This window comes from Semicossyphus pulcher, unplaced genomic scaffold, assembly GCF_022749685.1.
Source record: "Semicossyphus pulcher isolate SPU_LCO1_2020_fin unplaced genomic scaffold, fSemPul1.0.p SCAF_48, whole genome shotgun sequence".
NCBI classification, from domain to species: Eukaryota; Metazoa; Chordata; class Actinopteri; order Labriformes; family Labridae; genus Semicossyphus; species Semicossyphus pulcher.
In genome coordinates, this window is record NW_027211724.1 from 336,201 (window position 1) to 352,500 (window position 16,300).

Sequence of the window (16,300 nt, forward strand, 5' to 3'; positions counted from 1 at the left end):
TTTAGTGTGGATTATAAGCACAAACACATGCTTCATACGAATGAGAGAAATGCCCACTCTGATGCGGGTGACGTCTTACAGGGCCTCCAGTGTATCTTTGAACAGGCATTATTTACACTTTACATGACTGCTAACTGTTTCTACGAGCTGCTGGTGATTCGTGTTTTCTGACAGGCGTCAGTGTCTGTTTGAAAGTCAGGGACATTAAACATCTGTTCTGTGGCCTTTAAAGACACATCTTAACATCTGTGCATGTTTCTGTAAAATGAGACGATGACAGATCTCAGTGTAAAGCGCACAGCAGAGTAACTGTGAGACTTTTCTGTGTATCTGATGAAGCTGTTCAACAAGCGAAGTTTATTTTGAAAGTCTGTGCGTGCGTGTGTGTGTGTGTGTGTGTGTGTGACTGAAGCACCGCTGCAGAAGTGTGTGAGGCTGCATTCATAAAGCGTTTACATGAGGAAGAATAAAAGACGAGAAGAGGAAGAGGAAGCTGCCTCATCGCCTGAGCCAGAGAGACTGAGCGACCGCAGACGGGTTTCTGCTCAGTAACAGACATGTTCACAGCATGCACGAGGATCTGAACATTATTACAATCATCAAATCATTCAACATGATTGGCCTTTCAAAGCAAAGCTCACACCCAGCACAGACACAGTGTGTACGAAGCATTACGCTCCTGGAGTCTCATGGTCCGATTCCATCAGAGGTACAGAACTATGACTGTCCAACAGAGGCTGCGTGTACTGTTGAAAAGGTGACTTTATTTTAAAATAAATAGTCCAATAAAGTAAAGGTGCACATTGCTACAGGTGTAAGGTCTCCATGTAGACACAGAGAGAGGCGGTATTGTTTGACACGTGGCCGATTGAGGAACTGCAACTTCCTTGTTGGCTTCATTTGTCAGCCCTGACCTGAGTTAACGCTGCAACAAGTGGACTTTTATTTTGAAGCTGAGGACGGAAGTGACATTTACTACAGCCCGTGGCTGGTACTTGGAAGTGGGGCGGTTCTCGTCACGCAGCATCAGGGAGCAGCGGAGCGACAAACCGCAGTGAGCAGACACACTGAGCTCTCTCATCTTCCGTCTTTACTCTTGTTCAGGCAGAAGGAGGAGATTCTCTCTGAGCGGAAACACACTTTTATTCGTTCAAACCTCCGCTTGGAATATGCGGCTGTGTTCACTGTTCGGACGGAGAAGAGGCCAGCCTTAGAATAAACTCAATCAAAGAAGTTCGCTTCAGACAGGAGGAGAGGTGAGATAACGACTGTCGATTCAATTCAAAAAAACTTTATTAACAGCAGACTTCCATGTAAGATGAATTATTTCAGTCACAGCTCAGCCCTCTTCCTCTTTTTTCTTGTCTTTATGTGTCCTCTCTGCCATCATCTCCTCGTGTCACAGAATAAGACTTTGTGGTTGGTAATGAAATGTTTTTAAACCTCTGCTGCTTCTTGAACACACAGCTGCACACTAAGGTTTTAAAGTACCTGTGTGGACTCAGAGCCACACCTGCACATGCTGAATGCTCGCGTCTGCTGTCTGTTCCTCACTTTAACGTTTTACTCTTTTTAGGGAAGTGCTTTAAAGCGTGTCGCAGGAGGTCAGAGCTGATGAAAACATCTTTCACAGCTTCAGAAAACGTCATGTTTGACGTTTGTGTAAATGAGTCGATGTTCCTCTGAGAGGTCAGAGGTCAGGGTCGGAGGTCAGTTTGGTGTCTGATGCTGGAGCTGTGAGCGACCTCATGTCGTCCTCTGCCAACATGAGGGATCAGTCGACTGGCATTAAGACAAAGTCACAGTCGGGCTGCAGCCAACTATGAAACCAACTGTTGCTTCAGTGTGCTGCTCTGTCTCTCACAGGGCCGGCTGTGGTTTACAGGAAACATGCACTGAAATACAAACGAGTACTGATGTGTTTAAAGTGACATGAGAGTCATGAGAGAGAGTGCACTGTGTTATCATCCACTCACTGCACATCAACACAAACGGCTGGCTGATGGACCTGATGGAAAACACAGCGTTGGTAATAAACAGTGATCCTGTTTAAATATGTATAAGAGCCAGAGGGGGAGGGGCCTATTCCATCCATAATAATAACGATGTCAAAGCTACGTGCTAAAAGTCGTGACTTGAACTGAATCATTTAAAAATAATTTTATTGCTTCGCACAGAAATATCTGAGCTTTGTCCTGAGCCAGAACAGACTGCAGAACGCCGCAATCAGTGTGTGTGTGTGTGTGTGTGTGTGTGTGTGTGTGTGTGTGTGTCGTGTCTATCTGTATAAAGTTCAGACACATTACACATTGATGCATCTCTGATAACAGTCTAATGATGTCACAGATAATCACCTTGACTTTACCTTGTTTGATATTTGGTGCAGCGGACGGGCTGAGGCTGTTTGTTCTGCAGAGGTCGCGGTGATGTCACAGGATTTCCCTCATTACAGCTGTCTCCTGTACAGGTACCTGTACAGGTACCTGTACATGCAGCTGTACATGTACCTGTACAGGTACCTGTGAAAAGTACCTGTAGTAGTTCTGCACAGCTGTAGAAAGTAACAAAGTATAAGTACTGGACGTGTTTACTGTGTTTGTGTGACAGCTTCGTTACTGTACAGATTCAGATTTTACATTAAAACAGTGAAGTACACGAAGTGGCTCACTGTGAGCAGCAGAGACCGTTCACAGCACGTACACGAGTACATCAGTGAAACACTGTCATATGGAACAGGGTCCACGCTGACTGGTAATGCAGCAGTGATGTCAGTGTGCGTGTAAACACCCACAGGTTAAAGATGGAGGTCATCAGTCTGACTGTTCAGAGCTCCTCTGCTGTCTGACTGAACACAGCATCACAGCGTGCACGCTCACCATCAGCCCATGAAGCAGGTGCGCTAACTGAAACTTTATGCAACACTGCAAGCAACACTTGTGTGCGCACAACTGAAACTAGTGATGCAGCTTCATGATGAGAAATGCAGCTGTTTGTTATCAGCATTGTCTTTAAAAACATGTAGAAAATCTATTGAAGACACAAAAGTCACATGACGTCCTCAGACTGCAGAACATTTGTTCATTTTCAGGAGGAGAGGCTGACATGTCCTGTTACAACTTCTCGGTGAATATTGGCTCCCGTCCTTTGTCTTCTGCGGCACCGACTTTATTTTGGAACGGTTTGTAGAGACGGCCGATCGAGCACCTCAAGGTTCATTAACAGATTATTTTTACATAAAATAATTCAATGATAAAATTCATTGTTAGTTGAAGCTGTAGACTAAAAAAAGACACGCATCACTATTTGAATTAAAAATGCAAACATGAACCATGAACCCACACGCTTTATACCTGGGTGAAGTTTGTACTGTATCTTCGGAGCGTTCTGGCACGAGAATGTCCGTCAGCATGAATAAAGCTCTGTCTTATCGTGTCATGATAGTAGTCGTGATAGTAAAGTGAATTTATTTGAGCTTTGGTCTGTTTGTCAGACATAATGAGACGCTCAAAGTAGAGAGAATAGTTGGCTCCATGAGAAATAATGGAATTCATAGTTATTTTGAGCCCTTGTCTACAGCACATTGACCATATGTATAACAGGCCCTCTTAAATGAATCGGTACGTCAGTCTTTAGAGTAGGCCACAGACGCAGGAAATCCACTCCTCAGTGTTGAACGCCGACCGGCTCGCTGGCAGCACTGTGGTGGTTAAAACCTTCACTCGCACAAATACCAACAAGTCTCATACGAAGTGAATGTAGTGAATTTCTTCTTAAACAAATACTGACCAAACTTTAGTGTCAGTGCAGGGTGACAGAGCCGACACTGTGCAGACGTTTGTGGGAGGTTAGCTTTAAAACCAAATACAGACTCAGTTATCATTAATGTTGTGTGAAACACGTTTTAAAATAGTGAGCACACACTCTGGAGCTTGACCTGTTTTTAATGAAGTCATTCTGCAGACTGTACTCTCACCACCATAATGACTGAACGTGTGCATGCTCATGTATTTGGTGTTTCAGCTTTCAAGTGGTGAAGTCTTGTTAGCAGTTTTACTCATTCCTGCCTATGGAGCCACATGGTGTCCTGACTAATTAAACCGTTGTCTTGTTCCTGCTGTAATGTGGAAACCTATTCAACTTGAAAGCTGTGAGATTTAAAGGAAAGAAACCCCCCAGTTTTACAGGAACCGTGTTTTGTACTAAATATGTTCTTGATTTCCCCTTACTTTATCTATTTCTGCTTTTAAGCACAATCAGCAGTTAAGACCGAAATAAGAACGAGGCTGTTATAAAAAAAATATTCAGGGAACAGAGCAGTCATTTCTGTAACTGTAACACCCCTCCCCCGACATCTCATATGAAAATAAGATTCAATATGTTTGTACAGGTGACAATAACAGGAAAATACTACAATGTCTGATGTTTAATAGATCATGACAGAGCTAAAGATTACCTGTACTCACTTTATTTACAGTGTTTCTGCCAGAACACAGGTAACATTTTGAAATGATGGATCTGTTAGTCAGAGTTTATGATCAAAATATTTCAACAGTTTATCCAAGACTTTAAGCTAACTGTTAAAACCTTTATTTATGACTTTAAGCTAACTGTTAAAACCCTTTATTTATGACTTTAAGCTAACTGTTAAAACCTTTATTTATGACTTTAAGCTAACTGTTAAAACCCTTTATTTATGACTTTAAGCTAACTGTTAAAACCTTTATTTATGACTTTAAGCTAACCGTTAAACCATTTATGACTTTAAGCTAACTGTTAAAACCTTTATTTATGACTTTAAGCTTACTGTTAAACCATTTATGACTTTAAGCTAACTGTTAAAACCATTTATTTATGACTTTAAGCTAACTGTTAAAACCTTTATTTATGACTTTAAGCTAACTGTTAAACCATTTATGACTTTAAGCTAACTGTTAAAACCCTTATTTATGACTTTAAGCTAACCGTTAAACCATTTATGACTTTAAGCTAACTGTTAAAACCATTTATTTATGACTTTAAGCTTACTGTTAAACCATTTATGACTTTAAGCTAACTGTTAAAACCATTTATTTATGACTTTAAGCTAACTGTTAAAACCCTTATTTATGACTTTAAGCTAACTGTTAAACCATTTATGACTTTAAGCTAACTGTTAAAACCATTTATTTATGACTTTAAGCTAACTGTTAAAACCCTTATTTATGACTTTAAGCTAACTGTTAAACCATTTATGACTTTAAGCTAACTGTTAAAACCTTTATTTATGACTTTAAGCTAACTGTTAAAACCATTTATTTATGACTTTAAGCTAACTGTTAAAACCTTTATTTATGACTTTAAGCTAACTGTTAAAACCATTTATTTATGACTTTAAGCTAACTGTTAAAACCTTTATTTATGACTTCAAGCTAACTGTTAAAACCATTTATTTATGACTTTAAGCTAACTGTTAAAACCATTTATTTATGACTTTAAGCTTACTGTTAAACCATTTATGACTTTAAGCTAACTGTTAAAACCATTTATTTATGACTTTAAGCTAACTGTTAAAACCTTTATTTATGACTTTAAGCTAACTGTTAAACCATTTATGACTTTAAGCTAACTGTTAAAACCTTTATTTATGACTTTAAGCTAACTGTTAAACTATTTATTTATGACTTTAAGCTAACTGTTAAAACCTTTATTTATGACTTTAAGCTAACTGTTAAACCATTTATTTATGACTTTAAGCTAACTGTTAAAACCTTTATTTATTTATGACTTTAAGCTAACTGTTAAACCATTTATTTATGACTTTAAGCTAACTGTTAAAACGTTTATTTATGACTTTAAGCTTACTGTTAAAACCATTTATTTATGACTTTAAGCTAACTGTTAAAACCTTTATTTATGACTTTAAGCTAACTGTTAAAAACGTTTATTTAGGACTTTAAGCTAACTGTTAAAACCATTTATTTAGGACTTTAAGCTAACTGTTAAACCATTTATTTATGACTTTAAGCTAACTGTTAAACCATTTATTTATGACTTTAAGCTAACTGTTAAAACCTTTATTTATGACTTTAAGCTAACTGTTAAAACCATTTATGACTTTAAGCTAACTGTTAAAACCCTTTATTTATGACTTTAAGCTAACTGTTAAACCATTTATGACTTTAAGCTAACTGTTAAAACCATTTATTTATGACTTTAAGCTAACTGTTAAAACCCTTATTTATTTATGACTTTAAGCTAACTGTTAAAACGTTTATTTATGACTTTAAGCTAACTGTTAAAACCATTTATTTAGGACTTTAAGCTAACTGTTAAAACCTTTATTTATGACTTTAAGCTAACTGTTAAAACCTTTATTTATGACTTTAAGCTAACTGTTAAAACCATTTATTTATGACTTTAAGCTAACTGTTAAAACCCTTTATTTAGGACTTTAAGCTAACTGTTAAAACCATTTATTTATGACTTTAAGCTAACTGTTAAACCATTTATGACTTCAAGCTAACTGTTAAAACCTTTATTTATGACTTTAAGCTAACTGTTAAAACCTTTATTTATGACTTTAAGCTAACTGTTAAAACCATTTATTTAGGACTTTAAGCTAACTGTTAAACCATTTATTTATGACTTTAAGCTAACTGTTAAAACCTTTATTTATGACTTTAAGCTAACTGTTAAAACCATTTATTTAGGACTTTAAGCTAACTGTTAAACCATTTATTTATGACTTTAAGCTAACTGTTAAAACCTTTATTTATGACTTTAAGCTAACTGTTAAAACCTTTATTTATGACTTTAAGCTAACTGTTAAACCATTTATTTAGGACTTTAAGCTAACTGTTAAAACCCTTTATTTAGGACTTTAAGCTAACTGTTAAACCATTTATGACTTTAAGCTAACTGTTAAAACCATTTATTTATGACTTTAAGCTAACTGTTAAACCATTTATTTATGACTTTAAGCTAACTGTTAAAACCTTTATTTATGACTTTAAGCTAACTGTTAAACCATTTATTTAGGACTTTAAGCTAACTGTTAAAACCCTTTATTTAGGACTTTAAGCTAACTGTTAAACCATTTATGACTTTAAGCTAACTGTTAAAACCATTTATTTATGACTTTAAGCTAACTGTTAAAACCATTTATTTATGACTTTAAGCTAACTGTTAAAACCCTTATTTATTTATGACTTTAAGCTAACTGTTAAAACCTTTATTTATGACTTTAAGCTAACTGTTAAAACCATTTTAGATTACATGTATGCCTGTTTGTTGAGTGTAATACTAATAGATGTATTTAGATATAAATTATTCTCATGTTTGTAATATATTCAGGTACTATAGATGAACTTGTGTATCAGTCAGTTTGTAGGCCTAAAGTAACTTCTTTCTAAAGGGTTAATGGTTTCCTACAAACCAGCTGTTAATAGTGTGTATATTAGTATTAGGAAATGAGTAGACATTGAAATAATCAATATTGCATTATTGAAAAGACTGCTGTGTAATTTGGGGCACTCAGATGTTAGTATGATGAAGCTACATATTCACTGTGTCATGTTTAATGAACACATTTCAGCTGTTATAGGAGACATATAATAAAGAGTTTCAACACATAAGCCCTCATTAATCTGTGACTCAACAGAAAGGTAACATGTTAGTGAGATCTGGGACAGAGCTAGGCTAGCTTTCCCCCCTGTTTCCAGTCTTTTTGCTAAGCTAAGCTAACTAGTAACTGACTCAAGCTTTATATTAGCTGTTAACACGTTTTAATGGAAATGATCGTCTCATCTGACTCTGATTAGAAACAAATAAATGTAGTTTATGTTTTAGGCTGTAAATTAAGATTTAAATAACTACTGAATCAAAACTAATAAGTTTCTGATTTATTAAAAATAAAATAACTCATTATAACTCATTCATGTTCCTTACTCCTACATTTCATTGGTCATTCAGAGACTTTAGAAAATTTGTATTTTTAATAAAAGTTTAACATAATTTCTGTTAAAAGTTAGTCTTGTGACTTCCTGAAGATAATGTGTCTCCAAACCACAGCTCGTAAATATCTCTGAAATCATCTCGTCAGCATGTCGACACCTCAGAGAGAGCAGTGACGCTGAAACTCTGAATCTCTCTCTGAACAGAGCTCTGTGATCGTCCGTCGCTCCTCTGCCTCGTTTCTCTTCAGACCGCTCGATGGAGGCCAGAGGGAAATATGACTTCAGCGCAACGTCAGACGACGAGCTGAGCTTCAGGAAGGGAGACATCCTGAAGGTCAGAGCAGTGTGTGTGTGTGTGTGTGTGTGACGTGTGTTTAATGTGTGTGTGACGTGTGTTTAATGTGTGTGTGTGACACGTTGTCTTTCACAGATTTTAAGCCCACAGGACGAGTGGTACAAAGCAGAGATGAACGGACACGAAGGATTCATTCCACAAAACTATATCGAGATGCAGACTCCCAGGTGAGACACAGCACACCTGTCAGAGCGTCTGGAGGGAGTGTGTTCAGTTATACAAAACAAACTTTAAGCACAAATAAATCCTGGCGGGATGAGACTAGACTGTTTCGTATCGACTCTAAGGTGAGGCGATGATCAGAGACGATAACAGGAGGAAGATCTGCTGTTTAATAATCATGGCAGAAACAGAGAGTTCAGATCAGCATCAGGACAGCAGTGTGTAGATCTGCTTCAGTGTGACTGACTGGTTCTGACTTTCAGTAAGAAAAACAATCATTCACTTCTTAGAGGCAGAGAGGAAAAACACTGAGAACAGATGGTTTGTCAGTTTGTGGATAAAAAGCTGCACATGAGAAGTTTCAGCAGGTTGTGTGATGTTTCCTGTAGGTGTGTGTGTGTGTGTGTGTGTGTGTGTGTGTGTGTGTGTGTGTGTGTACGTGTACATCAGATAAGTGTTGTATGCTCTGTGTGCTCTTGCAGGTGGTTTCAGGAGAACGCGTCTCGCAGCGCTGCAGAGGACATCCTCAGGTACAAAGACGTGGGAGACTTTGTGATCCGCGGCTGTCAGAGCTCCCCCGGAGACTTCTCCATCTCTGTCAAGTGAGTCTGAGCGTGTCGACATACATCAGCTGATCACTGAGTGTGTGAGCGTTGTCTCCGTGCAGAAGAAAGTTAACAGTTTAAACTGACAGGATCACCTGTTGAATGTCTCCTCTGCTGCCTTTAATGAACAGACTCATGTCTCTATTATTGTACTGTCTTTGCCCACTCTAAAAAATCGAGTGAATCACTGTGTTTGTCAGCTCTAAGGTAAGCTATAAACATTAGCATGTCCAGCTAACAGCCGTTGCTTCATGAGGACACAGGGACACTTCGTCACTATGATGTGCCTCACCATCACAGCATGTCCCCTGTGTGACTCTCCCTCTGAGAGGTCACATGTTGACTTCTGCTTAAAGACATGTTAACATAGAGCTCTATGGGGACTGTCTTTAGGAGACAGCCTCAAGTGGACACAAGAGGAACTGCAGCTTTTTATTAGCTTCACATAGACACATCAGAGCGTCAAGGACTGTGGCCTCTGTACATGGGCCACCTGCTCTACCAGCTGAGCTAAACTAGCGCTCTGCTAAAGTTAACTGAATCCAGGTGAAGTTACCTGAGATATCAGTGTGTGACACAAAAAAGTCAGTTCAACATCCAGAGATGAGCTCAGGTTACATTTTTTGTTATCTTCATGTTCTGCCCATGGAGAGTTTGTCAGTTTATCACAGTTCATTTTGTGTCTCAATCTAAAACAACAACTGTTGTTCAAAGACACCAGAAATCATCTTTAATGATCCTCCAGATGAACACACAGGTGAGAGAGAAGGTTTCAGCAGGTAGAAAAAGGTCGAAACTCTCCTGCGTAGTGACCAACAGGTAGGTCTCTGTGACCAAGCTAACACGTCCATCTCTTATCACACTGTATGCTAACTGTTAGCCGTGCTGTGATCAGACTGTGTGAGAGCTGATATTAATAATCACATTTATTGACGGTCAGCACTCAAACAGTTTGACACATTTCAGAGATGTTTCATCAACATTTACTGTATGCTACCATGGCAACAACAACAACACAAATATTTAGATGATATCTAAAAAGTTTTATTTTCAATGGAGTTGATTTGTTTTTATGTAGCGTGTGATTGAATCATTTCGACAGCTGTCAGTGAACCGGTGTCTCCTCTCAACAGCGGCAGCTGATCACTACGTCGCCTCTCAGCCTCTTCATGCGCAGACACTGCAGACTGCACATGTTTACAGACTGCAGCTGCAGAGACTGCACATGTTAACAGACTGCAGCTGCAGAGACTGCACATGTTAACAGGCTGCAGCTGCAGAGACTGCACATGTTAACAGGCTGCAGCTGCAGAGACTGCACATGTTAACAGGCTGCAGCTGCAGAGACTGCACATGTTAACAGACAAAGAGACAGAGAGAGAGAGAGGGGCAGAGTGACTGTGGGAGGGGAAGAGCAGGGAGTTTACCTCAGTGTGTCTGAGACACAAACACCAGCAGCACATCAGCTCGTACTCTCTGCTTAGTACAGCCTCCAGGATGAGACCGATTCCGGTCATCGGTCTCATGATGTAGTTCTGTTCTCTGACCAGCAGAGGGTGATGCAGATGAGCACACAGCTGACTGACTGATGGTGCGTTCAGGTCCAGCTGGAATAAAGCTGTAATATGAAACTCCCTCTGCCCTCCTCAGACATGAGAGTGACGTCCAGCACTTCAAAGTGATGAAGGACAACAAAGGTCAGTACTTCCTGTGGTCGGAGAAGTTCACCTCGCTCAACAAGCTGGTGGACTTCTACAAGAGCACGTCCATCTCCAAGACCAGAGAGATCTACCTGAGGGACGGCAGCTCGGACAGCAGGAGCCCGTCCGCCGCTCAGCCGGTGAGAGACTCTTTAACACACAAGCTCATTCATGTGTTCAAAGTCACACCAGTTACCTGCAGAGGGGGCTCACCTGTCCAACATGACTGAATTTAACAGAACTTTTCTCGGCATGATCACTTGGTCTTCTACGGCCTCTGCAGGTCAACAGGCCTCTGACAGACACCGTGCAGTCCGTACTTTGTTTATGGTCGGTATGATGCACTGATGCAGGAGAACGCACGCTGAACTGTCCTACCTCCTGTTTCCTTCCTACCTTGTGTGTTTCCTCCTCCAGGTGAAGAGGGGGAGTTTACCTGAACAGCATCACACAGCAGCAGCTCTAGCTTCCCCGCGCAGAGCTTCAGATCAGCCTCACAACCAGCTGGTAAAGACTTCACTCCTCTGACACCTCCTGCACATTTTCAGCCTCCTCACTGTTGCGTGTTCTGAGGTGTCTCTTCACCTTCAGCGTGTGTTTTGTTTCTAATACATGTCCTTCACGTGTTCAGGCTAAGAGAGTGGGTCTGGAGGAGCGGGCTCACACCATCGGTCACACAGGAAGAAGCAGCCCCGTCAGCTCCGCTTTCCCTCCCCGCCGCACGTCCGAAACCATGCCCCTCCCCCAGGTCAGCATGCACACACCTCATGGGTCATGTTTCTTTCTGAACAGAGAAAAACAACAGACACAAGCTTTTTTATTTGTTCTCGTCTAATAGAAGACGAGGAGACGTTTCTGTCTGTTGAATTTTATACACTGATCAAATCTTCAGTTCAGTCTGTGCGACAATAAGAATCTAGTTTCAGTCAGTGAAAGAAAGAACAGGGAGGCGCAGAGGAGGCACAGTCAGAATACGGTGCAACGTATAATGATGTTGTTTATGTGACCTTTCCCATCATGAATAGTCTTCATCAGTGAACTCTTTGTGGTGCTGACCCTGGCTGTGTGTCCTCCTCCCTCCCACAGAGGGTGCCCTCGCTGCAGGTCAAAGCGCTGTACGACTTCACCGCAGAGGAAGAGGACGAGCTCGGCTTCAGCGCCGGCGACATCATCGAGGTGTTGGACCGCTCCGACGCATCGTGGTGGAAAGGGCGGCTGCGGGGGAAGAGCGGGTTGTTTCCTGCCAACTACACGATACAGCAGTGACCCTGCGACCTCTGACCCTGCACACACACACACACACACACACTCCTCTCTGCCCCCGGCCCGTCCTCAGGAGCTGCAGGAACGTTTCATCATGTCTCTGATGGTGTGTCTGACAGGAGGCGTTCACTGCTCTTTATTTTACCTGTAACTTCTGATTCTGACACAGAAACAAGTTTAACATGTTTTTACCGTCTGTAACTTCCTCACAGCTCGCTGACTCCAATAAAGTATTTTTATAACCTCTGTGGTGTTCAGTCTGAATGTCATGAAGATCAGTGTTTAAAAGGACTTCTTCCTCTTTCAGTGTTTCTGTTTCCCATAAACCGACTTATTCACAGACCTCTGAGGTCATTGGAGTCTTCTGTAGCTACAAACAGAGCCAGACCACATCGGAGCAGAAGCAGGGAAAGTGAACCTTCAAAATAAAAGCACCACTTTAGCCTGTGTCTGTATTTAAAGACTGCAGAGGGTTTATAATGTTTCTGTAGACACACAAATGTGAGCATGTTTCAGCCTCTTGTCATTACACGTTACTCACACGTTCCTCACATGTTCCTCACACCTCTCTTACACGTTCCTCACACGTTCCTCACACCTTTCTTACACGTTACTCACACGTTATTTACACCTTTCTAACACGTTACTCACACCTCTCTTACACGTTCCTCACACGTTCCTCACACGTTACTCACACCTTTCTTACACGTTACTCACACCTTTCTTATACGTTACACCTCTCTTACACGTTCCTCACACGTTACTCACACCTTTCTTACACGTTACTCACACGTTACTCACACCTTTCTTACACGTTCCTCACACGCTCCTCACACCTCTCTTACACGTTCCTCACACGTTACTCACACCTTTCTTACATGTTACTCACACGTTACTCACACCTTTCTTACACGTTCCTCACACGTTCCTCACACCTCTCTTACACGTTCTTCACACGTTACTCACACCTTTCTTACACGTTCCTCACACGTTACTCACACCTTTCTTACACGTTACTCACACGTTCCTCACACCTTTCTTACACGTTACTCACACGTTACTCACACGTTACTCACACCTTTCTTACACGTTACTCACACCTTTCTTACACATTACTCACACGTTACTCACACGTTACTCACACGTTACTCACACCTTTCTTACACGTTACTCACACCTTTCTTACACGTTACTCACACGTTACTCACACCTTTCTTACACGTTACTCACACGTTACTCACACGTTACTCACACCTTTCTTACACGTTACTCACACGTTCCTCACACGTTACTCACACGTTCCTCACACGTTCCCGACACGTTCCTCACGCGTTCCTCACACCTTTCTTACATGTTCCTGACACGTTCCTCACACGTTCCTCACACCTTTCTTACATGTTCCTCACACGTTCCTCACACGTTCCTGACACATTACTCACACGTTCCTCACACGTTCCTCACACGTTCCTCACACCTTTCTTACATGTTCCTCACACGTTACTCACACGTTCCTCACAAGTTACTCACACGTTCCTCACACGTTACTCACACGTTCCTCACAAGTTCCTCACACCTTTCTTACATGTTCCTCACACGTTCCTCACACGTTCCTCACACCTTTCTTACATGATCCTCACACGTTCCTCACACGTTCCTCACACGTTCCTCACACCTTTCTTACATGATCCTCACACGTTACTCACACGTTCCTCACACGTTACTCAGACGTTCCTCACACGTTACTCACACGTTCCTCACACGTTCCTCACACGTTCCCGACACGTTCCTCACGCGTTCCTCACACGTTCCTCACACCTTTCTTACATGTTCCTGACACGTTCCTCACACCTTTCTTACATGTTCCTCACACGTTCCTCACACGTTCCTGACACGTTACTCACACGTTACTCACACGTTCCTCACACCTTTCTTACATGTTCCTCACACGTTACTCACACGTTCCTCACACGTTCTTCACACGTTCCTCACACCTTTCTTACATGTTCCTCACACGTTCCTCACACGTTCCTCACACGTTCCTCACACCTTTCTTACATGATCCTCACACGTTACTCACACGTTCCTCACACGTTACTCACACGTTACTCAGACGTTCCTCACACGTTACTCACACGTTACTCAGACGTTCCTCACACGTTCCTCACACGTTACTAACACGTTACTCAGACGTTCCTCACACGTTCCTCACACGTTCCTCACACGTTCCTCACACGTTACTCACACGTTCCTCACATGTTCCTCACACGTTCCTCACACATTCCTCACACCTTATTTTAGCTCCATCACTGTTTCCACACACTACCTGTGAAGCCCTCATCAATCACAGTCAGGTATACGTACAGCTGACTGACTGTTAATTTCTGAGATTATACAGTTTTGTTTTTTCTAACGAAGAGCCTCACAAAGAATCTGTGATTAAAGACCCCCCCCCCACACACACTGATCGGTGGAGCTGACAGTGGAGGTGAGATCTTCAGATGAAAACAACAATATAAACGTGGTGAAGCAGAGTTACAGGACACGTGTCAAACCCACAGGTTCAAAGTTTCGGAGGTAAAAGTCGTTGGAGTGTGTATTTGAATGTTCACTGTTTATATGAATGGAGTCTGTTGTGTGTGCAGAGAGCGATGTAACGTCTGTGTGTGGTTAAAACAATCATCTTCCTCTGTAACAAAAAGGTCTATCTCTGTAGGGATCCTTTCTGTCATGCTGTCACACACTTAAGCACCGCAGGTCAGTGCATGATTTGCAACATTTTTATTGTGACTGAGGAGACACCAAATAGATGACTTCCAACCCCATGTCTTTTATTTTGAACGTTTTCCAACAGGAAGTTGTCTTTATGCAGCCATGTAGCCTTTCAAACAGTAGTTGGCCCCGCCCCCTGCTGCTACCTGAGAGACTCACCTGAGACCCGCTGAGTAGCTTACCTGTCCGCACAGCTATCTGTGTGTGTGTGTGTGTGTGTGTGTGTGTGTGTGTGTGAGCAGCGGAGCTGCAGGACCTGCAGTCCGACATGGCGGAGTCTCAGCTGCTGTGCATGGACGACGAGCACGTGAACGAGAAGATCCCGGAGTCCCGGCCGGAGTTCTACTACAGCGAGGAGCAGCGCGCGGCCCTGGAGCGGCTGCTGCGGAGCGGCGACGGAGCCTTCAAGATGCGCCTCAAGGAGGACAACACCAAGGACTTCCTGTCCGCCAGGGAGGTCCGGCTGCTCCGCAAGACCTTCCGGGAGTACGACCCGGACAGCGAGTCCGAGGCCGGGGAGCACGACAAGTCCAAGGAGTCCTCCAGCGCCGACTCCGGGGTCCACTCCACATACTGGCCCCAGATGTCCGACACCGAGGTCCCGTCCCTGGACATCGGCTGGCCCGGGACTAGCGGCCTGTACAAGGGGGTGACCCGGGTCAGCGTGTTCACACACCCGCCCAAAGAGCCGGGGCCGCACATCAAGGAGGTGGTGAGGAGGCTGATCCAGGAGGCGCACAAGGTAGGCCTACACCTGTTTAGCCTACTGTGACACTTTATTCTGCTGACTGAGACGCTTTAAAGAAACCACCAAACACTGTGAATAAAGAAACACCAGCTAAATGTATTACATCACATCAGACATCTACGTCATTCAACCTGTTTACAAACTCAGCTAAACACGAACTGACTAACTGTCTAACTAACTAACTAACTGTCTTACGTGTACTGTACTGCACCTGTACACCTGTCCTCCCCTCCATGTCTGTGACAGGATTTAAAACATGATGTGTTCAAGGTCATCAGCAGAGAGATGTTTAATGTGTCATAAAGTGTGACTGCATCATCTCTGCTTTCAAACATCAAACTGTTCCACAGTGCGCTGAAAGAGGTTGAAAGAACAGAGCAGGTAGACAGGTAAGATTATAATAGAGCCCTGGTTTAAGCTGTTGTTCAGGTGTTAAAGGTGTTAAAGGTGCCGTCAGGTGGAAAACACTCTTTATGACTCTGAAACATGAAAATAAGCGACGTGTAATAAAACCTTCAGCAGCTGGTTGGTCCTGATCCAGTTTACCTGAGCGCTGAAAGAGAACTCTTCACTGTGATTGGCTGCAGGTGATCATGTGACAGAGACCCGAGCTGAGTACAAAGGCCGTCTCTCTACATGTCCTGTTTCTATAGACACCAGACATGATCTGCCTGACTGATGACGTCCTCTGACAGACGCAGCATTTAGCTGTGACGTGTTGATCACCTTTTCTTCTCGTGTGTTACACATTACATGTCTTAAAT

The 16,300-nt window shown here is 42.2% G+C and overlaps 2 protein-coding genes across 2 annotated transcripts in view; both read left to right on the forward strand.

The window, feature by feature from the left end:
• The first annotated feature begins 1,014 nt into the window (after window positions 1–1,014).
• Window positions 1,015–12,265, forward strand: grap2a (GRB2 related adaptor protein 2a). Its single transcript, XM_069680819.1, has 8 exons — window positions 1,015–1,256; window positions 8,139–8,268; window positions 8,365–8,456; window positions 8,934–9,053; window positions 10,707–10,896; window positions 11,174–11,263; window positions 11,388–11,504; window positions 11,843–12,265. Exons 2-8 carry the CDS (start codon window positions 8,191–8,193, stop codon window positions 12,020–12,022), a joined length of 867 nt encoding a protein of 288 aa, XP_069536920.1. The 5' UTR covers window positions 1,015–1,256; window positions 8,139–8,190; the 3' UTR covers window positions 12,023–12,265.
• Window positions 12,266–14,992: 2,727 nt separating this feature from the next.
• fam83fa (family with sequence similarity 83 member Fa) overlaps window positions 14,993–16,300 on the forward strand; it is a 17,897-nt gene continuing 16,589 nt past the window's right edge. The window contains exon 1 of the mRNA XM_069680825.1: window positions 14,993–15,530. Within this exon, the coding sequence (XP_069536926.1) occupies window positions 15,057–15,530 (474 nt within the window). The 5' untranslated portion in view covers window positions 14,993–15,056. The remainder of the gene's footprint in view (window positions 15,531–16,300) is intronic.